Here is a 23689-nt window from a genome sequence, read left to right on the forward strand (position 1 = left end):
CACACAGGTTTGTGGTTCCCTGGGGTAGGCGCCAGGGAACTTTCAGAAATGTTTCCCTTTGATTTCATTTTGTGTATATTTTTTCATTTATGCAACTGACGCTGTTGGGCAGGCTGGGACTGGGTAGGGGATGCCACGTCAGTGGTAAAAGCAGGGAAATTTAACAGCAACTTCTTTTTCTTGCTGCTTGCAGTGGCACAGCTTTGCCTGCACAGCACTCGAGCCTTTCCAGTTCACCTCTGGGAATTAATGCAGTTGGTTGTTTACAGTTTCCAGGGCTGTTCATGTGTGTGAGAAGGAGAGCATGTGAGTGCCAGCATCCGTCATGCTTCTCTAATCAAGCTGCTTCAGGAGATATTCTTGACAGCACTGCTTTGCATTTCTGGGCACACACTTTCACCCGGGGCTGCTAAAGCTGCACTGCAGCACCCAGCTGTTCTGCCTGAGAGAGTTTTGCATAGAGTTAGGAGAGAAATGCCTCGGTGGGTAGTTGTGTTTCTCTTATTCTGCATTCCTGGTCTGCTGTTGAATAACAGGAGAGAGATGACATAGAGATTTAGGTTTAACGCATAAGAAAAGGGAAAACAAATAAATTGAGATTTTGTCCCTTGCAATGCCAGCCAGTCGTGGTTCTGGTTTTGTCCTTTCCCACTCAGTCTCCTGCCTGCTGGCTGCTTGTCTTGTCTGTCTGTCACCCTCTCTTTTGCTTTGAATTTAGCAGGGGAACTGAACACCCGCAGCCATGACGACCCACGTCACGCTTGAGGATGCCTTGTCCAACGTGGACTTGCTGGAGGAGCTGCCCCTGCCAGACCAGCAGCCATGCATTGAACCTCCTCCCTCCTCCATCATGTACCAGGTACTTCAGCTCCCCGAGGCACAGGGTAGGGAGAGTTGTTCCAGTGTCTCATGCAAAGCACAGGGCCACACAGTGCTGTGAGAACCAGCTGAAAACATCCGGGGTTCAGCGTGTGGAAGGAAGCATTCAGAACAGATATAGCCACAAATCTGTTCCCAAGGACTTTGAAAGGAAGGCACCAGAGACTGGTGAAAGAGACTTTTAAGGCCGAGCAAAAATGAGGACCAGAGTGCATGAATGGGTTGGAAGCGGGAGATAAGATTTGCGATAACAGCAGAAAGTTCTCAGCAATGTTTATTTGTGCTGGTATTTCTGTGCTTCCTTTTCATGATCGTGCGTGCATCGAACTGAGCAGGGCAGGCTCAAAGTCCTGCCTGACTTTGTCTGGCCTGTGCCTCTGGCACAGCTAGAGCTGCTGGCTTGTGAGGGAGGGCAGCTGCTAGAACCACTTCTCTGCCCTGAACAACTCAGATTTAGCTGCAGCTGCACTGACCAAGCAAAGCTTGGCAGGGGCCCAGGGCATGGCTCAGCTCCTGCTTTTGCTTCCACAGTGGGATGCCTCTGCTGCTTGGCCACCACACCCTGCCCTATAGCACACACCCAGGGTTAAATATAACAGGGGGTTCCTTTCTCCATCCTGCCACTCCTGAGTTGCTGGCTCACCCATGGCAGTGTATAAATACACCAGCACTGTGATTGTTGTGCCTTGTATGCAGGGCTCTGGAATTACATGATCTCTTTCAGCAGATCAGACCCCGGGCTCATTCCAGAGCTGTGGTATCTCTGTGGGTTATCAGACCCAAAGGTCATTCTGGGCTGTTCAAATTTCGGCTTTCCCTGAAAAACCTTGATGTAATTATTTGCTTATCTCTTCTTTCAATAGATTTTAGCCTTTGCTGCCTTGTGTCTCTAGAGGGGCTCAGGGTCCAACCTTATGGCACAGCCTCCTTTCAGGGCCATGAGTGTGTGCACACAGCTGGGCCTAAAAACTTCCTCTAAGCTGGATCTGGAGGTGTTGGCCAAGCCTGTTTCCTCATCATGCTCAGTTTGTGTGTAGCCCTCTCCCCTGCTAGCCAGAAATGCACATGCAGTCTCAGCTTTTGTTGTCACACTGGTCACATGTGATGTCTTGGAGGCACTAAGAAGAGTGGCCCTGTGGCCACAGGTCTGTGCTCCAAGCTTTCCTACTCAGGAAATCAGTTATTGAGGTGCGTGTGGTCACTGCAGTGCTGCTGCCATCACAAGGAGCAGCTCTGGGTGCTTGGGTCTCTGTCTGCTCTGCCCTGCAGCAGATACCATCAGCCAGCCTTGGCAGAGGAAATTACCAAGCACAGAGCATGTGAAGGGCACTCCAGTGAGCCAGGGGAGCTGCTTTTCCATCCCCCACCTGCTTCTGCAATTTCTTGCTCCCCTGTCCCAACCCAAAACTGTTTCACAGCTTCCAGAACAAATGTTTGTCCCAACAACTGTTCGTGCTTGCAAGAGCAACAGTAGCACTGATAAAGCACCTGGATGAGGGCTGACTTTCATATTTATGTTTTCCAGACAGTTCATCCCCTGCTCTTTCTCTGTGTTTATCTCTTGTACTTCCTGCTGACAGGATGTGGTCTTCCCCTAGCAGCCAGGGCACAAACAGAAATTAATAAGGCTGCATCTGTCTTTGCGTTACCAAGCTAAAATCCTTAGAATAATTGCTGTAGCTTTTCTCTCTGGTGTGGCTGCAGTAAAGTTTGGCTTGATTTTACAAGGATTTGTCAGTCTTGACTGCCATATTTCCACAGATATTCCCTGCAGGATGACCATGTGTGATTCCAAAGTATCTCAGGGTGTGTGCATGTATGAAACTGCTTCAGACCTAGAGGTGCAGCACCTCAAATAGTTCACAAGCTCCTCCTGTGCCCCAGCAGCCCTACTAATGCTTTTTGCCCACAAATCTCATGTTAGGCTATACCAGGTGAGCAAACAACCAGCTGTGTGTTTTAATCCCCATCTCTTGGTTTTGCCCACAGGCTAATTTTGACACAAACTTTGAAGACAGGAATGCCTTTGTGACAGGCATTGCCAGGTACATCGAGCAGGCCACGGTGCACTCCAGCATGGTGAGTCCCCCAGTACTGTCCCCACGGTGCTGAGCCTCCAGTGCCTGCCCTGTCCCACCAGCCCCCCTCTGTCTTTCAGAATGAGATGCTGGAAGAAGGCCACGAGTATGCTGTGATGCTCTACACGTGGAGGAGCTGCTCACGAGCCATCCCTCAGGTAGTCAAACCCTTCCCAGGCAGGGGTGCTCCCAGAGCACCTCTTTGGTTTTGTCTTGAGTGTGGGTTAGTTTGGAGTGGAGACAGAAGAGCAGGAAAAGCAAAGGAAACTAAAGCAGATGATGCTGAGACCCAGCCATGAGGAAATTTCTGCTCTTGGCTGGGTACTGTGTACGTGCAGCTGTGCTGCTATTGCCTGCCCTGGCTACACCAGCAGAAGCCTGTGGCTGAGCTGATGGCAAGACAGCAGTACAAATGATTTAATTTAGTGTCCTCCCTGTGATATTTGTGCTTCTCTGAGCATCTTGTGGGGTCCCTACCCTTTAAAGCCCCCTGTGCTCCCCTCAGTGCTGTGTGTGATGGAGGAGCAGAGAATGCCACAGCAGAGGGTTCAGTTACAGATTGACCAGGTTTGATCTTGCAGTGACCCCTGTGCTTTGCCATGGGGCTCATGGATGTGGCCAGGGGGTTCCTGTGCTCGACCCCCCAGTCTCCCTGCTTGGTCAGGTGCAGCTCCCTGCTACATCAGAGACTGTGGCTTCACAGGTGAAGAGCAGAGCCTGCACCTGAGTGTGCACCACTCCTCCCTACCCCGACTGCATCCTCATGGCCGTTGATGCATGGTGGGATTCTCAGGGCTGTCCTGGGCAAGGCCAGGAGCTGGACTTTGATGATCCTTGTGAGTCCCTTCCAGCTCAGAATATTCTGTGATTCTGTGGTACTGCCTGACTGCAGTGTGGAACACCAGGGCAGGGACATTGGATTGCCCACTGCAGAGAGGGCAAGGCTCCTTTGGCATTGTCCCCCTTGTCAGGCTGCCGTGTTCCCCCATGCCCTGAGGATCAGCTGCTGGGTTACTGAAGGTGCACCAGAGCTGTCAGCCCCAGCACAGCCTTCTGGGAGCAGCAGCTGCAAACAAAACCAGAGGAGGACAGAGGATGCCCTGGGCAGATGGTGTTTTCCTAGTAAGTTTGATAATGACTCCAAGTAACTGTTTTGGAAATTAGATGGATGACAATTGAGTAAGTCCTTAAATTTAGCTTCCTGGGAGTCCAGCAACAGTGACTCAGTTCATTGCTGTCAGCCACAAACAAGTCAGGTGATTTTTAATGGATTCTCAACAGAACCAGAGTAATCCCAGCGAGGCTCTAGCAGAGCTGTAACCTGGTGCCTTGTATGTCTTGCAACACGAATCTCAGATAACTTCATGCTACATTCCCACATTATACCTACATTCCCACATTATACAGCAAATCCAGACTCCATACTGCTTGTGTTCTATGCCAGACAAATGCATTCGGAGACTTCTATCTCCCAGAGTCAGGACTGTGCCTTCTTAGAGTGCATGGAGAGAATTTCAGATATGAAATATCCCCTTTTGCTTTCATCTGTTGTATTGAGAACCAGCTCCTTTTCAGCTCTCTCTGTTGTCCTTGGGTGGGGACAGGACTCCCTGTGAAACAACAAAAGGATGGTGCTACAGTGACCCACAGCTGGCTTAGAAGCTGATGCTGACATGGATGATTTTTTTTGCAATGCAGGTAAAATGTAACGAACAGCCAAACCGAGTGGAGATTTATGAGAAAACAGTGGAAGTCCTGGAGCCAGAAGTCACCAAGCTTATGAAGTTCATGTATTTTCAGGTAAGTGGTCAAGGAGAGAGGCAAAAATAATTAGCATCCTAAGCAGGGCTGTGCGATCCTTGCCTGCCAGGACAGCCCCCAGTAGGTCTCTTCCTTGCAGCCACCTGAGCAGAAACAAATCTGAGATCTGTGTGAAGGAAAATCTGTGTGCCCCTTGCCCCAAAATCTTCTATACAGGTTGGGAAAGAGCACACCTTAGCCCTTCAGGTTTATGAAGTCTCAGAGCCCCCACTGTTTGGAGCTAAGGGTGTCACAGGCTCCTGTTTTTTGGGGATGTTGGCTGATGTGAAGAGCTGATTCTCCGTTGCCATGTGGCAGTCACAGAGCTGCTGTGGGCTCCCCATCACCACCTGCATTATAACTGCCTGCAGCTGAGTTCCACAATCGTTTTTAGGTTTTATATCCTTTGAGGTTTTTATGTCCCACCTAAAAAATGCAGCCTGATTGTGCAGAACACCCCACACTCGGGGCAGGTGCAGCTGGAGTGTTCAAGCCCCTCTCTCCCCTCAAGCACTGAGCATGTTTGTCAGCAGTGATTTGCAACAATGCTTCATTGCATGGGAGCAGCTGAGAGAACCTCAGAGCCTCCATCCCCAGCCAAAAAATGCTTATTTTGAAGGAGCTGGTGGGTGGAGGGGGTTGCTATGGTGGTGCATGACCCTGTGCCCTGCCCTGCAGCGCAAGGCCATCGAGCGGTTCTGCAGTGAGGTCAAGCGCCTGTGCCACGCTGAGAGGAGGAAGGACTTCGTGTCTGAGGCCTATCTCCTCACTCTGGGCAAATTCATCAACATGTTCGCTGTCCTGGATGAGCTGAAGAACATGAAGTGCAGCGTCAAAAATGATCATTCTGCTTACAAAAGGTGACAGGGGACAAAGCAGTAGGAATGGGGACAGGACCGTGCCTGGTCTGCAAGGGAGCATCTGCTCTGACCAGAAGTGAGGGCAGGAAGACATCAGGGCTGGAGATGGGGTTTCTGTGCTGTCCCAGGCTCTCTTTGTGAATTTAGGCAGATCTCTGAGCCCTGTTGAGTTTCAATTCCCTCTTGGTGAATAGTGCTGTGATGCAGGGGTCCGAGGCAGCAATATTACTGCAGGTCAGACAGGGAAGGTGGGTGGTGACAGTTTCCCACTGGCCGAGTGACCCTTGGTGATGTTGGATTTGTCCCTTGCAGAGCTGCGCAGTTCCTGCGGAAGATGGCAGACCCCCAGTCCATCCAGGAGTCCCAGAACCTCTCCATGTTCCTGGCAAACCACAACCGCATCACTCAGGCAGGTCCCTTTTCCCTGAGCCTCTGAACCTTTCATGAGTAGAGAGGAGCAGTGATCTTGTTGAGGCTGACAGAACTTCAGAGCAGGCTGTGGCAGCAGCTGGTGGGTCTTTGCCACTGACTCTGGTCAGTGGTGTTCTGGTGACTTTGGTCAGGCTGTGTAATTCCAGCAGTGTCTCCTCATGTGTCATCCTGGGTGGGGTGGCTTTGAAGGTTTCTGTGTCAAGACAAAGATGAAGGTCTAAAAGATGTAAGAAGAGCTCTGGGTGGTGAAGGTTCTGCCAGAACTCCATCCCCTGCAGCTGCCTGGGAACTGCAGTTCAGCCCCCATGGCCCTCCACACTTCACAGGCTCCGTTGGATCTGCTAGCTAGTTAAAATATTGCACAGAAACAGGAGTCAGACAGTTTGCTCAGACACCCTCCTGTACATCTCACTGTCTGATGTTTGGGTGTTGTGATCAGTCTGAGGAAGAGTTGTGTCTTGCAGAGGAAGGTTGTTCTTTCCAGGTAGTACCATGACCTCAGTCTTCTGCTGGTAAGCTTAAGAAAAGCACACAAATGAGGTTTGAAGGAACCTCTTACTGTTCTACTCTTAATCTTTAAAGTGTTTCCTGCCTGGTTTCTGCTGTTCCTCTGCCCATGTGGATGATCTGGCTTCTGTTGTGTTTCAGTGTCTGCACCAACAACTAGAGGTTATCCCTGGCTATGAGGAGTTGCTGGCTGATATTGTCAACATCTGTGTGGATTACTATGAAAATAAGATGTATCTCACCCCCAGTGAGAAGCACATGCTCTTAAAGGTAAGGTTGGTCCGTGCCTGTAGAGCTGGGTGCTTGCATAGTTTCACTGTTGTTTTAGTAAAATGAAATTCACTCCTAGGATAACATCTCTTCAATTTCTTGATTTTTTTTGCTCCTTTGGTCTGACATGCATCCCTTCTCTGCAGAGACAATGTTCTCTGCTCACACAAGTTGCTGTGAGTGCTCTGCAGGCAGCAGCAAAGCTACTTTGCTTCCTCTTCTTCCTGTTCCCTTTCTGATCCCTGGTGCTTTGTGTCCTCTGCTGTGGTACCTCAGTCCTCCCACTCACCACTTTTTGTAGCTGAGCGGGCTGGACATGGCCCTGAGTTGGGGATGTCCCACCCCAGTGCTCTGAAGTGGCAGCTTTGCTGGGAGTGCCCAGAGCTGCCTCTGTTCCTGCCTAGCTTGGAGCTTCTCCCATCAATCCTCTGCTCTCCTTTATGGCCTTCTCCCTTATTCCCATATAAAAATCTTCTTCCTCTCTCCCTTTCCTCTTCTCTTCCCCATCTCCATCTTTCTGTTTTCCCCACAATCCTTCCCAATGCTGCCAGCAGCTCTGTCACCCTGGTACTAAGCACATGCTGGGTGAGAGCACTGGTGGGTGCCCTACATCATCCAAGACTGGAAGGGGTTTTTCTATTGTGCACGGATGTGCAGAATCATGGGCTTGATCTGTGTAACTGCAGAGGACATTGTAACATCACCACCAACTTTGTAAACCAGAATTTTCTTCTTAATGCCCATTCCCAGCAATAATTCCCTGCAGATGCTCCCAGGTTTGTTTTTCTGGCTGTAAAGAGTCCTCAAGATAAACATGCCAAAGTATCTCTTTGTTGAGTGTGTTTGTCTTTGCTGTCACTCAGTTATTGGCAATGATTGCAGTCGCTATTGCCATAAAAACTTCATTACAATGCTGTGAGTCAGCTCAAGTTCTCTGAAGGGTAATACAAGGAGTTTGATTCTCTGTAATGATTTGTACTGAATTAATGGGGGGGGGGGGGGGGGAGGAATCATTCCAGGAGAGTATTTTCAGTTCTTCTCCAGGAGTAAACTTCTGTCTTTGGGTGGAGAAACTTTTGGGTTGTTATGTGGAGAGAAGAGGAACAAATAACCAAGGGAAGCATCCTTTGTTTTTGCACACACAACAGAAGCAGTCCATCGTGTGTCCTCTGCCTACCATGTGCATCCTGGCAGATACAGGCAAATTTTAAATGTTTCCTCATGAGGGTCAGGTGGCAACTGGAACCTGAAATGTTCTTTCCTCAGGCTGAGTGATTGAGAACTGCCTTTGACTTGTGCTGCTGACTTCATGCTGATGAAACCTTGCCTTTCCATCTTCTCCAGGTGATGGGATTTGGCCTGTATCTCATGGATGGGAATGTCAGCAACATTTACAAGTTGGATGCCAAGAAGAGAATCAACCTTAGCAAAATAGACAAATTCTTCAAGGTCAGTGACCTGTCTGTGTGAGGCTGGTGTTTATTGCAGACCAGTGGATTAGCAGCCTGTACCTCTGCACGTGCTAGCAAAAAACAAACCGCAGGAATCATGTACAGGTCCAGAAAAACCCAAGGGTTGAGAAACTATCTAGGCCAAAGGCTGAGGAATGGAATTGCTGTGAGCAGGCCTGGGCACAGAGCTGCAGCAGGGGTGAGGTGAGCAGTGCTGACCCTCAGTGCTTGCAGGGCTGTGGATGTAGAGCAGTGCTGGGACTGGCTCTGGAACTAGTGGGAGCTGCAGCTCTGGCTGCTTCCTGCTAAGGGGCACAGGATGGAGAGGCTGTTTCATGGATGGAGGAAGGATGTGCCTGTCTGACATGGCTTCTGTCTCTTTGCACATTCCTGAGGCAGGTTTGCAGTTTCTGTGGTTTCAGGCTGCAGCAAACCTGGCTGGATTGCTGAGGTCTGTGTGAGTGATGGTTCTGCTTCTCTCTTCCTCTGCAAGCTGCTGAGCTGAGGGACAGAGGGCACAGCTGGTGAGCCAATGTGTGATCTGGAAGTTTTATTTCATGTATAAACTGTGCTCCCTGCAGTGCAGAAAAAGCTTTTGTTTCAGTTTGTGCCAGCTGGGATTTGGAGGTGCTCAGCAAGGTCTCCAAAGGGTCACTCTGTGGTTTGATGAACTTTTTTTGTCTTGTCTGAGATGTGGATTTTGGGGAAAGGCCCAAAACCTGGGTGTTGCCAGTGGCAGGGTGGGAAGCAGCTGCACAACCTCTCTCTGCTTAAGCACATCTGGCCATGGTCTGATCCACAGCTGGAGGCCAGGCTGCATTGCCCTGAGACCACTCAGCACAGGAAAGGTTTGGGATAGCCCTGTTGGTGGAGAGGAGGGCTGAGAGCCACACAGCACCTCAGGGAAGGTGGTACCTCCTTTCCACTGCTTCTGGGCACAGCCTGGGTCTGGGAGGCATTTTGGGTTTGGAGCAGGTCAGCTGTAGGAGGCATGGTGGGATCTAGCAAAAGACAAATGAGTTGGTGGCAAAGAGCAAGAGGACAGCAGAAGAATTTTCCAGATGGAGCAATTAGTTTTCTTTGAGACCACCTGAGATTGAGCAGTCTTTCCTGAGTCCTTTATTAATCTTTCCTCTGAGATGGAAAGATTAGTTTCTGTTGCCAACACTTGCTCCAGATCAGGGAAAATGAGAAGGCGATGATTTGTGGGAGGGCACAGAGGGCTCCTTCCCCTCATTCTTCCTGAATCCTGAAGTACCAGGATTCTCCCTGGTACTTCACTTAGAGGTGGGGTGAAGAGCCTGGATGGAGAGATTGGTTGTGGTGTTGGATAGAGAATATCTCCCTGCTTATTGCCCTGAGGTTCAGTTTACGGGTGATGTGCTGGGTGTATGCAGAGGAGGGAATAGGTGAGCCCAGGTTTGATGGAAGGTTGGTGTGCTGGCTGCTGCAGCCTCCCCTGAAGTGGGGGTCTATTTACCCCAATTTGCACCATTTCCTGGTGACAGCCCTGAGAGCAGAGGGCCACAGTCACATAACAGGTATCTGTTCATGGACAGGGTGATGATGAGGTGTTTAAAAAACCTCCCATCACTGGGGAGACTGCTCTGCAAAAATTATTTTTCATGTCATTCTTTAGAGTCTTCTGGTTTTTCCCTGATTCAGCTTTGCTAATTCACCTAAATCTTTAAATCAAGCCTTCAGTGTAATCTGTAGAGTTTGGTCATCTTGGTGCATTCAGACAGATTTGCTGTTCATTGCAAAGTGCTGTGGGCCATCAGAGAATGAAGTAAAATACCTTCCATTGCATGGAGTAACTTTCTCCTTTCCAGCTTGATTTCCATTTGCACTTCTCCATCATCTGCCATGGTCTCACCTCATCACTTAAGTACCACTCCAAACTATCAGATCTCAATAAGGAAAGACCAACTACTCCAACCACGTCTGCTTATTGCCTTCTGATTAAATTTCTAGTGGATTGCCCCAAATCTGAGTAGTGAAAATTAACTACCCCGTCATTTAAACCTTTTATGGAAGTGCCAGTGGGAATCCCTGATGACAGCATTACACATCCTGTGCAAAACTCAGCCTGAGAAGTGTGTGATAATAGGACATTTTAGGGAATTTACCCTCATCTTCCCTGAATTTAGGGGCAAGGCTTTTGTAGCTGGGTGAAGCTTCATATTTTATAGATGAGATGTCAGTAGTCCTTGGTTGGATTTTGTTTGCAGGTAGAAGTTTAGTGAGGGAGGACCTGTCTTAGCTTGAGGTATCTTCAAAGAACTTGGAATTTATTTCCCATCCAAAACCTTCTGAGATGTAAGGGGCAGGCCATGTTGTATTGCCTGTGTCTTTCTCTTTATGGAGAAGTTTTAAGACACATCACAAGCAACCACAGTGCTGAGTCCCTGGGGAAGGCTGACACCTTCCTGGGTGTCCAAACCAGCAATGTGCTGGCTTTTCACCCCTCTGTTCTCCTGAAGGATTAGGCTGGGAGGCAATAAAGCCTGCTCAGGACCACATTTCTCTTTTTTTGTTGTAAAAAGAGCCTTTCCTCTGGCTGGTGACAGCACTGAACCGTTCTGGCCATAACCAGTCTGGTAGCAGTGAGCCCAGGGCTCCAGAGCATCACAGGGGGTGATGTCCTCCCACAGAAAGGCTTGTGATCATTCTCAGTCATTCCCTAGGTGTGAAATGACCCTGGGTCCAGGTTTGCACTTTGCTTCAAACAGCCTGACACTTTCCAAAGCTCCAGAGGTGCAGCATGCCTTTTTGGAGTCCCTTGTGTTGTTCTGGTGCCAGGCTCTCTCTTTCTCTCTCTCTCTCTGTCTCTGCCGTGTTTCAACCATCTTTTGTTTTCTTTTCCAGCAGCTGCAGGTGGTTCCTTTATTCGGCGATATGCAGATAGAACTGGCCAGATACATTAAGACCAGTGCTCACTATGAGGAGAACAAATCCAAGTGAGTGCCTGCCATAATGTCTCTTGGCTTCTGTGTGTGTCCTGAGGGCCCTGCAGGTGTGCCCGTGTGTGTGTCCCCGTGAGGTGTGAGTGCCAGCTCTGTGTGCCCGTGTGTGCCTCCCTGTCCCTGCATGGGGAGATGTCCTGGGGGTGCAGGCAGGGCGGGGAGGGGGCTGGCAGTGAGGCAGGAGGAAGGAAGGGTGGCTGGTGCATGGACTGGGGCAGTGCCGAGTGCTTGCGAGCTGTGTGAGTGTGAGCAGTGTGTCCCTGCTCTGGGGAGATTTTAATCCACAGTTTGCAGCCCGAGGACAAAATCCTCCAGAGCATGAACACAGCAGTGGATCTCTGCAGTAGCCAGGGTGTCTCCTCTAGCTCAGGCAGGGTTCATGAAGAAGGACAGCAGCAATGAAGATTGAACCAGAGGCGCTCAGATGCTCTGGGAATTAATGAACTGGGAAAGACTGAATGTGGTACTAACAGCTAGATGTGGCACTCAGTGCTCTGGTTTAGTCACAGGGTGGTGATCAGTCAAAGGTTGGACTTGATGATCTTAGGGGCCTTTACCAACCTTAATGATTCTATGATTCAGAATATTGTGAGAGAAGAGTAGGAGTGGAGAGCTCAGGAGCAGCCTGGGCTCACGGGCAATTTGCTGCTGCCCTCAGATGAATCCACAGACGTTGTTTCAGTCACAGCAGGCACGTGAGAGCCCCCACTTGTGTTTGTAGCTTTGCATCACACTCAGTGATCACCAGAAGAATCGTTTTTGGGTTTGGATATCCTTGGAATAAGGTTTGCAGCCACATGTGAGCAAAGCCTGTCTGAGCTGTGTCTGGCTGTAGTGGCAGGTGGCAGCCAGGTGGCTTTCACCAGGCAGTGACCTGTGGGATTTCCACCTGTGGGACTGTTTTGTGTGGAAATCAGGTTTCTCTGGTGTCTGTGAAGAGCAGCCAGGCCAGGCTGTCTCTTCAGCTGGACAGGAACTAACCTGCAGTGTCATCGCTTCTGTTTGCTTGTCCCCTTCCACCCTGGAGGGTCTGGCTTCTCTGCCTGCCAGGAGCAGCCCTCCTCCCCTGCCCTCCCAAAAACTGGTTGAAAAGTGCCCATTAATTGTTCAGGAGAGGTTTGAAAGCAACGTGGCAAAACTCCTGAGCAAAAAGTTTTCAATTAAAGTTTGGGGGGGGTGAAGAGAGTAAAATATGATTCTGTGTAATGTGAATGTAAAGAATATTTTTGAAAACTCTTTTTGAAAGAGAAAAATTGTCTGAAGATTTGCGCCCTTTTTACCCCAAATCATTCAGAAAGCACATTTCAACGAAACAGGTGTCAGCAGCTTTCCTCGTTTTCTCATCTCAAAACCAAGGAGACTCATGGGCTGTTTTACCTGTGCACAGTTTTAATGTGTGTCTTTGAAATCTGTCTCACCAGGTCTGTGTGCCATACTGTGCTAACCAATGTTTCTTCCTCACTCACTTGCCTTCCCAGCAAATTGCATGGGACTCCCAACTCTAACTCTGCCAAGGTCTTCTGTGTAATCCCCATTTCTTACTAATACTGTTTTTGTCACTTTCTCTCCCTCCTTGTCTCCGTGCAAGTGGAATTAATGAGTGTTTTTCCCACATGGCGCTTTGTTTCTGCACTGTGGAGTAGGTTGTGTGTGGCAGGGAGGGCTTAGGCAGCCCTGGCCAGTCCTGCTAACCTGCCCCAGCCTGGTGGGGAGCACATGGAAACGGGTAAGAGCCAAACAGGGGGACTGGGGGAGGATGGATTTCACAGGGGATGATGTGGCCCAGCATTTCCAGGACCTTCTACCACCACAAATACTGGCAACAAGTGCAGTTAAGTGTAGGGATATGTGCATGTCCATATCAGGGGATCACCTTCATTTGGTATGGCCAGTCTAAAGTGGAGAACAGGATTATCATAAAATGGACAATCATTTAGGGGGAAAAACTTCTACATTGTGGTGACAGAGAAGGACACAAGAATTTCACTGATAGGCAATTGCTTGCACAAAACATTTTGGTGAAGCCATTCTGGTTCTTTATCTGGGGTTAATACATTTCAGGAAGAAAGGAGATACTAAATTAAATAGCACTGGTTTGTCCCATTCCTTCATACAACTGTGGCTTGGGAAGGGGAGTGCTGCCTTTTTTTTAGGATGACATTACACTGTTGCATGGTACATATGGCTCGATGCAAATGAAAATCTAGTTCTGGTAATCATATTCTGCTTATCATTTATACTCAGGGCTGTTCACTGAGCTGGTAACATGAGTCAGAACCAAAAACAATGGAAAGGCTAGTTCTTGCATAGTTTTTCTTTGCAGGAGAAGGCAGCACAACCCAAACCTGGAGGGAAGACCTCCTAAGGGGATGATCATCCTCAGGTTTAGCAGAAAGGATGCAAAAGATGCAGGTCTTTGAAGTTCATCCTTCCTGAAAGCTTGTGCTGTGATAGCCTGGGAAACTGCCATCTCTGCCCTTGGGGTAGGTGAGCCCACATGGAGAGCAGCCTTCAGGGTGGATGGAGCAGGCACATTGAGGCTGAAAGGTGAGGCAAGTGTCCCCATGAGCTGTGCGAGACCACCCCTGGAGGACCCCACACACCAGAGAGACGACACAGGCTGACCTGTACCACGAGAGTGGCATGCCTGGAGCGCGCTGAAGAGAAGAGAGCAGCCGTCCCGGGGGTGTCTGAGTGGAAGCTGTGACCTGTCCTTGACACCGTCGCTCTTTTGCCCAGGTGGACGTGCACTCAGAGCAGCATCAGCCCCCAGTACAACATCTGTGAGCAGATGGTGCAGATCCGGGACGACCACATCCGCTTCATCTCGGAGCTGGCGCGCTACAGCAACAGCGAGGTGGGTACAGCTGCACTCCCTGCAGCCAGGGAGTGACGTGGGCAGGCCTGGACAGAGCAGTGTGACAGTGGCACTATTTAATTAGTGGGTTTTTTTGGTTTGTTTTTTTTTTTTACTTAGAGGTAGGATTAAAAGATACGCTAAGGAAATGGATTTTTTTGTGTTCGGGCTTGGTTGTTTATTAAATTTTATCAAAAAGTACAAAGCGTTCAGCAGCACTTCTAGCTGCTTGCTAGAAGTGAGGAAAATGGAGGAACATCTAGCTGCTTAAAAAGTCCAGTAGAGAATTAATACCTATATTATTTATCCTTTTAACCCAATAACCAAATTCCCATGACCCTCAGTGTGACACTGACTGACCAACCAGAAACTACTGCCTGAAACCTGTGAAGAAGAAGGAAGATGAGCACCGAAGGAGACACTGCCTAAAATCTTCCACCTTGTCCCATACTTATTGCTATATTATAAAAACCTCAAATTTAAAGCCATTTACCATGTGAAAGCACATACTTCTATTTAACTACACACTCGTGATTTTAACTTTATCACTTAAATTAGAAGCTTTCTCCAAGGTCTCAGGTCAAAGGCAGTGCTCTCCAGGGGTTCAGTGCCTGAAAGCACAGAAAGCTCACAAACCCCAGGTTTCTGGGATGTAACATGGCAGGACCATGGTCTGTCATAGATGTACAGCAAGGACAAGAGTGGAACAAACCGCTCTGGATGCAAAAATAGAAAAACAAGTTACAGAATGCTCCTGCAGGTACAAAATCATGTGCACCAGATCTGCAGCAACAGCTTCTGCTCCTTGACCACATCTTTGTTAAAATAAGAAGAAAAAACCTGGCAGCTATAATGTTTAAAATCAGGCAAATGTCAGAACACCAGTTACACAGCCCTATCAGTCAAGGCTTTGAGGAACATTTAAGAAGGCATCTCTGTTCTTTTCATTACTCAATGCCAGTGCCCTCTCTGATGCCACTGGGACTGTTTTTTGCACACCTGTGATCCTCATTCATCAATGTCAGTTTAACAAACCATAGCATTCTCAGTTGCTTCTTTTTTGGCATTTGTAAGAGTTTATTTGAACTTTAATTGGTAAAGGACTCTCAAGGATTTCAGTACTGTTAGACCATTGAAAAGGAATGGGTAAGTGGAATAAAAACAGTCAGTTATTTGCTCTGAGGTGACAGGTCAGGCTCATTTTTTTTTGTAGGGAATAATTTGACTGCCTGTGTAAAAAGAGCCTTGCCAAGGTCCCTTTTCCTTATGCTTTACTCAGTTTTAGCTTGGTCATACAGTCAGGAATTCATTTCAGGTGGGATTTGGGAGAGAAATCCACTGACTGAGTGAAGCCCCTGCAGCAAGTTGCTGACTGTAGCCCTGACCTGATGTGATGTCTTCCAGGTGGTCACTGGCTCAGGCCTGGACAGCCAGAAGTCAGATGAGGAGTACAGGGAGCTCTTTGACCTGGCTTTACGGGGACTGCAGCTGCTCTCCAAGTGGAGTGCCCACGTCATGGAAGTGGTGAGTGCATCCCTGCATCTCTGAAAGCAGTTTGGGATGAGTCTGGGTCTGGAGCAACTGAAACTGTAATTCAAATGCTGGTGGAAATTCTTAATTTGCAAAGTTTTGACCACATCAAAAGGCCTGTCAGAGGCCTGGTATGACTGGCAGCCTCCCAGATAGAGAAAACCAATTCACTAAGTGATAATAAAACCAAGAATGTCAAACTGTGGTTATGTCTAGGGAATGTTTCTTTGGCATATGGCCTAGTCTTTCTAGCCTATCTTCTTCCTCATTGCAATGTTGACATGGTCTCATTCCATCTTCTAGTACTCTTGGAAGCTGGTTCATCCCACAGATAAGTTCTGTAACAAGGATTGCCCAGGAACAGCCGAGGAGTATGAGAGAGCCACCCGGTACAACTACACCAGTGAGGAGAAGTTTGCCTTTGTGGAAGTAGGTGCCACTTGCACAAGAGTCAGAGCCAGTCCATGCTCGTTTCCTGTCCATGTTCCTCAGGCCAGGGAAAGAGAATGGAAGGGTGTTCTCACCATACTCTGTCATTCCTCATCCTTGTGACCCATGTTAAGGGATTAAGGGTTCCCACATCCCTTAATCTGTCCTTTAAATTGCCCCTGGCCAGCACTGGGTCTGTCATGGAGCCAGCTGACATTGGCTCTGTTGGACATGGGGGGAATGTGAGAAGCTGCTCCCAGCTGCTTCCAGCAGCTTCTCACAGAAGTCACCCCTGTAGCCTCCTGCTTCCAAAATGTTGCCACACAAACGCAGAACAGGGGGCTCACAGAGCAGTGTGATCTGGAGCAAGAGCAGCAGCTGCATTCAGGAGCTGTGCAAACAGCAGAGATGCTCAGCCAGCCCCCAGGACACATCAACTCTCAGCCTGGCTGGCTGTAAACAGTGGGAACAGTCCTCTGAGCCAGGCTCTGGGAGGCTCTCGCCTTCCTCCTGCCTTACTCAGTCCAGGGTGGCTTGGATGTTGCCTTAGGGCTTCTTCCACTGTTCTGTTGGGCAGGGAAGGCTGCGCCCTGTGCAGATGCAGCTCTGTGCAAGCTGCACCCACTCATGGAGCATGGGCAGTTTCCTGGGATTGTGTGGTATTAAAGATACCAAGAGATCAGGAGTGAAAACAAGGGACAGGGGCCATTTGCAAGAAACTGATGGTATAAATGCTTTCCTCAGCTTCTTGTGACCTGTAAAGCAGCCAACACTCAAAAATTAGCAGCCTGATCACCGGGCTATGCTACTTGAGTAGAATTAATTCACCCTGGATCCTCTCAGTGCTGGATTTATCCCCTTTTCACACAATGGAAAAACAGCAAATACATCTGGGTTTAACTTTTTCTTCAGGTGATTGCCATGATCAAAGGCCTGCAAGTGCTGATGGGGAGGATGGAGAGTGTCTTCAACCAGGCCATCCGCAACACCATCTACGCAGCCCTGCAGGACTTTGCCCAGGTCACCCTGAGGGAGCCTCTCCGACAGGCTGTCAGGAAGAAGAAGAATGTTCTGATCAGGTCAGTGTGTCCCTGAAGGCAGTGCAAAACCCATCTGTTTATTAGTGTTACACTTTGTCATATACAAGCACCTGGCCCTGTGTGTGCTCCAGTACACAAGCAGCCAACAGTCCTTTGCCAGCAGCTCCTCCAGAGGTGCCTTTTGACCTTCATCTCACCAATACCAGCTGTGTATGATCCCACCTCAGGCACCTTTCCTCTCATATGTGCACAGCCATAGGTGTTTTCATCTTGAAGTAAAATCAAGCTTAAGCACTGCTTTCGCTCTCCCCCCATCCAGTGTCCTTCAGGCAATTCGGAAGACAATCTGTGACTGGGAGGGAGGTCGAGAGCCTCCAAATGATCCTTGCCTGAGGGGTGAGAAGGATCCCAAAGGTGGATTTGATATTAAAGTCCCACGACGAGCTGTGGGACCATCGAGCACACAGGTAAGTGAATGTCTGTCTCCTGTGTGGGGAATTGATGGTCTTGGAGCCATGTAGGAGTCTCCCACCCTGAGGATTAGCAGCTGTTTCCGTGCTCTGTTCCACAAAGTCTTCATGCTGTTGTGTGTTAAATGTTGCTGCGGTGCCTAATTTGTTGTGTAATTCCCAAAGCCTCTTCTTTAAGGGGTTTAATTATCTCTGACTCTGAAGGGTAGTGGCTTATGTGTGCAGAGGGTGGTCACCACCTTGGAGAAGTGTTACTTTCTTGTTCCCAGAACACCAAGGCTGTGTGTGATGGTGTCTGGAGAGTGGTAACTGCATGTCACCTTTTTTCCAAAGCTTTACATGGTGCGGACCATGCTGGAGTCCCTCATAGCAGACAAGAGTGGCTCAAAGAAGACACTGAGGAGCAGCTTGGATGGGCCAATAGTCTTGGCCATTGAGGAGTTTCACAAGCAATCCTTCTTCTTCACCCACCTTCTCAACATCAGTGGTGAGATTATGGCAGGGGGAAGCTTGAACCCAGCCCTTGCATGCTCAGAAAGGCAAAAGCATATCAGCTTTGCTTCTCACTGACCTATGTAGAAGATTTTCCTTGATTTTTCCCAAATGTCCTACTTCTGCCTGATTTGGGCATGCTTCTGTGTAGTCATCATTGTGTGAACAGAGCTGTCAGCAAGAGCAAATAGCTGCAGGTGGTAGTTTATTTTCTGGGGCTGGACTTTCCTTCTGTCCCAGACAGATTGTGGCACTGGGCACAGTTATTCTTCCAGAATAACTCTGAGGCATTTGAGTGTTCTCCCTGGCCCTCTAGAGCAAAGGGGGTGATCCCTTCCTTCTTCTTGTATTACCAAGTGCTCAGGCCGCGTGGACATGGTCTGGATTTAAAACCAGAGACGTCCTAGAAAAGCATTCCATACCCAAAAGCAAGGCTGCAGCAGCTGCCTCCTGTGTCATGCCCTGACTGCCACCCCCGGGGCAGTAACGTGGGGGTAACATGGATCCTCTGTGCATTCCAGAAGCTCTGCAGCAGTGCTGTGACCTGTCCCAGCTCTGGTTCAGGGAGTTCTTCTTGGAGCTGACCATGGGCCGCCGCATCCAGTTCCCCATCGAGATGTCCATGCCCTGGATCCTCACAGACCATATTTTGGAAACCAAAGAACCCTCCATGATGGAGTAAGAGCTGATGGGCTCCACTGGGAACACGCACGTGCTGGGGTTTGGGATTTTGTTCAGGAAGAAGGGTAGGCTGGTGATGAGCAGTCTTTCTGATGTGGGAGGTACATAGATGTTCCTTGGTCTGCTGTCACATGAATGTGCTGTGTGAACACCTCCCTAGCAGACACAGGGGTGACTTCCTGGCACTGGCACTTCTTTGCATCATAAACAGCAGCTGGCAACTGTTGGGATGTGGGCAGGACACGGTGGCACTGTCACCTGCACACAGCACTGAGACAGATGTGTCACCAAAGGGGGTGACACACCACCCAGGCTAAGCCACCTCAACTTTTTTTTTATATGTGGGATAAATGATGAGAGGAGTTGCTGTTTGGCAAGTGTAATCATCTTCATAATGTCTTCCTTGTTAGGAAAACTTGGTTTTCTGTTGTATGGGCATTGTCAGAGCACTCTGGAGTGAGGGCAGGGTGAAAGCTTTTTTAAGGGCAGAAAAGAAGCAAGTGTTAATTGAGCAACTCATAATTATCTCACTCCCAGGTTGTTGGGTTGTAGCTGCTCCCTGCAGAACCCAGGGATAAAGAGGGACTATTTGAGGGGCTGCAGGGAGTGGCAGGGATAGGCATGAAGTCGGAGAAAAGCCTTTTTTATTGCATCAGGCAGGGCATGACTGCAGTTTGTGCTGATAAGCTCCAAAGTTAATTTTAGATGTGGTCTGTGTTCTTGCCCTCAGGTATGTGCTGTACCCCCTGGATCTCTACAATGACAGTGCATACTATGCTTTGACAAAGTTCAAAAAGCAGTTCTTGTATGATGAAATTGAAGCTGAAGTAAGTTCTCTTCATCTTTATTATATAGAAAAAGCTCACTGGGGTCACACTGCCCTCTTTGACCCAGCATTTTTCTGGGCACCTTTCTCCTGAAAGAAATATTACATCAGACTGAGAAGTTCTAAAAAGATCAACATTTCTAGAGACCCTACAGACTCTCCTGATTAAAGGCCTCAGCTCAGGTGTACCTATAAGGGAGCCATGGAAGCCAAAAGCTGTCGAACGCTGGGGACATGAGTCTGATGAGCAGAGGGTTTGAAACATTGGAGGAAAATGAGAAATTCCCTGAGAGGGAAGTATGATGGAGGGTGGGGAACCAGGACCTGTAAGAACATGCAGAAACTATGGAGAGAGAAATATAACTGCAATTTTCTGCTTACCTTCAGCATTGTGAAAGCTTCAGTGTGGTTTTTGGATAGTGTGACCTTTAATACATGTTTGTGTTAAATGAGAGATCTGTGTTGGTTTGTACTGATCTTGCATGCGTAGGAAGGAGCTGTTCTGTGCTGGTGACACCCTCACCAAGTCTTGTTTTTTCTCCCCCAGGTGAATTTGTGCTTTGATCAGTTTGTGTACAAGCTGGCAGATCAGATCTTTGCCTATTACAAAGCAATGGCTGGCAGGTAGGAGACCCTGATTGCTGATGGTGACTGATGATATTGCTGCATTCAAATTGCTGTTAACCAAAAGGTTTCCCTCAGGGAGCAGCCACTGAAGAAGACAAAACATAGATCATCCCTGTCCCCCAGAGCTGGCTGTCCACATCAGTCTGGTGTAGATGGGGAAAATTAATTAAGGAGACACAGTTAAAACTGAAAAAAATAATAATTGGCATCCAAAGCTGTCAGAGTACAGTTTGTGAGAACAGCAGAAAAGCAAACTGAGCTTATTACAGGCATGCTCTTGCTTGGCTTCTGTTTGTGTACCAGGCAGAGGACTGGAAACCTCCCATCTCTACAAAACAGGAATATGCACTTGTCCTCACCCTAGTAAAGCAGCAGGACTTGTTCTCCCTTTAGGGAGGTCAAACCTTTGTGGCATATCCTCATTACCAATTTAAAGGGCATGGATGAAATCTAGTGAGAGTCTTCTTCTTGTGGCTCCAAAGGTGAACCAAATCTTCCATGTGACTGCAAGTTCTGTCTCTAGGTCACATTTGGCCTTAGAGAAGGAGGACAATCCCCATCACCAACCAAATGTTCCCACAGCAGATCTTCAAGGAGGGAGCACACCAGGGGAACCACCCAGTACCTGGCACTGATATCTTTCAGCACATTTTTTTATCTTTTTTAATGTTTTAGCCACAAAATACAAACAGGGCAGTCCCCAGATGACAACAACTGCTCCGTGATTTAGTGTGCAGAGATTTCTTGGCATACAGAGCCAAGATTAAAAGACGGGCAAAAACAGTTCTGGGAAGATGCACAAAGAAGCTGATAGTGTACATTTCTATTCTCCTAACACTGCTTCCCTTTTTTAGTGTTTTACTGGACAAACGTTTCCGGGCTGAGTGCAAGAATTACGGGGTGATCATTCCATACCCACCATCCAACCGCTACGAAACGCTGCTCAAGCAGAGGCACGTCCAGGTAGAGTGCAACCAGCAGGCTCCAGTACTCATCACCCCGGTCTCTTTTCCTGTTGGTGATGGAGAACATCCTAGCTGAGATCAGCTCTGGGCTGAGGAGGGTTGAATCTGTTTGTGGCACAAAAATGAGTTATGCTCCACATTTCCTTCGTTCCTTCTTAAGTAAGCTGCACTCAACCAAAACATTTGAGCCGCCACTTTCACATTTAAGGAGACTTGGAGGTTTGGTTTTAATTTGTGTGTTGACTGAAAAACGAAATACCTTTTCCCCATCAGTATATAACGTGCAAATCTCTTCTTTTGCCAGCTGCTGGGCAGATCAATCGACCTGAACAGGCTCATTACCCAGCGCATCTCTGCAGCCATGTACAAATCATTAGACCAGGCCATCAGCCGCTTTGAGAGCGAGGACCTGACATCCATCGTGGTAAGAGCTTCTATTGACTCTGAGTATGAGCAGGGAGACTAATACACTGCTGTGGATACACAATCAACTGTCTTCTGTTTTGAGCTCCCCTGCAGTAGGTTTCAACCAGCCATGTGTCTTCCTTTATGCTGCTGAGTCTTTACCGTTTCTGTTTGTGCAGCTTTAATTGCATTATTACCAGACCATTAAGTATCTGTGTAAATCAGAAGGTGACAGTCAACAGTTAGACTTCGTAGAGCTAATAAAAGACATTCCTGTAAACTGGGAGAAGGAGATCTTGGCTTTAATTCCCAGTTGGATGAAGGTGGCTGTGACATTGTTCGCGTGTGTACAGGCTTTGCTGTCTTTGATATGTTACAGGAGCATCGGAGTCAAGTAGTGTAAAATTACCAGTTTCCACCTTCAGAGGATTCTGAGGTGAAAGCCAGGCAGTGCTCAGTGGGGAACAAATTAATTCTGCTTCCTGCAGGTTCACAAAATACTAGACCAGAACCCCCTTGAGTGGAAGTGCAAAGTGGCCTTGGCCACTGAGTTAAATTGATATCTTTAGTTCTGCGTGCGTGTGGATAAAAAAAACATTCCCCTGACAATTAAATCAGCTGTTTCTGTTGAAATACGTTGCATTTTCTGCTGCTTTATGTGCTGCAGGAGCTGGAGTGGCTCTTGGAAATCAACCGCCTGACTCACAGGCTGCTGTGCAAGCACATGACTCTGGACAGCTTCGATGCCATGTTCCGCGAGGCCAACCACAACGTGTCCGCGCCCTATGGGCGCATCACCCTGCACGTCTTCTGGGAGCTCAACTTCGACTTCCTGCCCAACTACTGCTACAACGGGTCCACCAACAGGTGAGGAGGGAGAACAAGGCCACCTGAGACCCTGCTTTTCTTTCCAGAAGGTCAAACAAGTCGCATAGAATTGACATGCGTTGTGGCGAGGTTTGTGAGATGCAGCAGTTACTCTTAAAATGAAGTTGAAACCCACCATCTTCTTTTGCTCTTGAAACTGTTAGTAACCAATTCAAGCAGCAGTCAGGCAGTGATTGAAGTGGCTCAGGGTTGGTTTACTCAGCAGGAGAGCTCTGATAGCTGCTCAGATATTGTTTTCTCGCCTGCCGAAAATGAGAGGAAATTTCTCTTTTGGTAGGTTGTACACCTACCAAGGACTGTGGCAGGATTTTGCATTCTAGTTGATGTAGCTCTGGTGATGAATTTTAACCAGCCTGCAACTGCGGGTCATCGCAGCCCTGTGTGTGCTCAGTTAACCAGGCTCTGACCACTTCCCTCCCCATCTCCCATGCTCACCACAGGTTTGTGAGGACAGCGATCCCCTTCACACAGGAACCCCAACGGGACAAGCCAGCCAACGTCCAGCCCTATTACCTCTACGGGTCCAAGGTCAGTAAATGAGCCACAACAACCAGCAGGGGTGGATGTTGGAAATATTTATTTAGGAAGAGAAATAAATGCAAGGACTAGTTCATCCACAGAGCGCTGGGTGTGAATGAGCAGGGTCACATTGCTCTGTGCAACCAAACAGCCATGCAAGAAGCAGATTCAGTGTGCTGTTGCTTTTGTATATTCTTCTCCATAAAATGTCCATTTTAAGGGATGTCAGCACTGCTCTTGCTTGGTGTTGGCACTGAGACTGAGTCACATCCATCTAAACACTCACTCAGGGAAGTGAGCCAGCTGGGGCTCTGATGCAGTGATGCTCCCCAGGGAAGGTGTCACTTCAGGAATCCCATTTTCTGTTCAAAATGGGAATTACTAAAATACTTGCGTGTGCACTACTTAATACTGACAAAAAGCTTTTGTCTCAGGCTGCAGTGACTATACAGGTGTTACAAAGGGCTTGGGGTGTGATGCTAGTGGAGGGGCACTCAAGTGTGAAACTACCTGAGTGGAGTTCATTTCTTGTGCACATTGATTGATGACTCTGAAGTGAACCTACAGCACTGATGCACATGAGCTAATGACACTACAGTCTGCCAAGCTGGGCTGTTCCCAGAGAGCTGACTTGGTTTCTTTTTTAGAAATCCTCAGCAAATGAGAGTATTTTTGTCACTTGACAAAAATCTTTCTCCTGTGACCAATGTCTATGCC

The 23689-nt window shown here is 48.4% G+C and overlaps 1 protein-coding gene across 5 annotated transcripts in view; it reads left to right on the forward strand.

Moving 5' to 3' along the window:
• The first annotated feature begins 742 nt into the window (after positions 1 to 742).
• CYFIP2 (cytoplasmic FMR1 interacting protein 2) overlaps positions 743 to 23689 on the forward strand; it is a 40131-nt gene continuing 17184 nt past the window's right edge. Inside the window, exons 1-22 of one of the 5 annotated variants that reach the window (XM_062501881.1) lie at positions 743 to 859; positions 2869 to 2958; positions 3038 to 3115; positions 4656 to 4757; positions 5436 to 5617; positions 5930 to 6026; positions 6698 to 6826; positions 8171 to 8275; positions 11146 to 11237; positions 13983 to 14100; positions 15505 to 15624; positions 15934 to 16059; positions 16972 to 17138; positions 17419 to 17566; positions 17903 to 18056; positions 18583 to 18739; positions 19473 to 19569; positions 20116 to 20192; positions 21050 to 21158; positions 21465 to 21584; positions 22233 to 22432; positions 22894 to 22981. In XM_062501881.1, the coding sequence (XP_062357865.1) occupies positions 743 to 859; positions 2869 to 2958; positions 3038 to 3115; positions 4656 to 4757; positions 5436 to 5617; positions 5930 to 6026; positions 6698 to 6826; positions 8171 to 8275; positions 11146 to 11237; positions 13983 to 14100; positions 15505 to 15624; positions 15934 to 16059; positions 16972 to 17138; positions 17419 to 17566; positions 17903 to 18056; positions 18583 to 18739; positions 19473 to 19569; positions 20116 to 20192; positions 21050 to 21158; positions 21465 to 21584; positions 22233 to 22432; positions 22894 to 22981 (2673 nt within the window). The remainder of the gene's footprint in view (positions 860 to 2868; positions 2959 to 3037; positions 3116 to 4655; positions 4758 to 5435; positions 5618 to 5929; positions 6027 to 6697; positions 6827 to 8170; positions 8276 to 11145; positions 11238 to 13982; positions 14101 to 15504; positions 15625 to 15933; positions 16060 to 16971; positions 17139 to 17418; positions 17567 to 17902; positions 18057 to 18582; positions 18740 to 19472; positions 19570 to 20115; positions 20193 to 21049; positions 21159 to 21464; positions 21585 to 22232; positions 22433 to 22893; positions 22982 to 23689) is intronic. The other 4 variants (XM_062501882.1, XM_062501886.1, XM_062501883.1 and 1 more) reach the window with 4 other exon arrangements.

This window comes from Cinclus cinclus, chromosome 14 (assembly GCF_963662255.1).
Source record: "Cinclus cinclus chromosome 14, bCinCin1.1, whole genome shotgun sequence".
In the NCBI taxonomy this organism is placed as follows: Eukaryota; Metazoa; Chordata; class Aves; order Passeriformes; family Cinclidae; genus Cinclus; species Cinclus cinclus.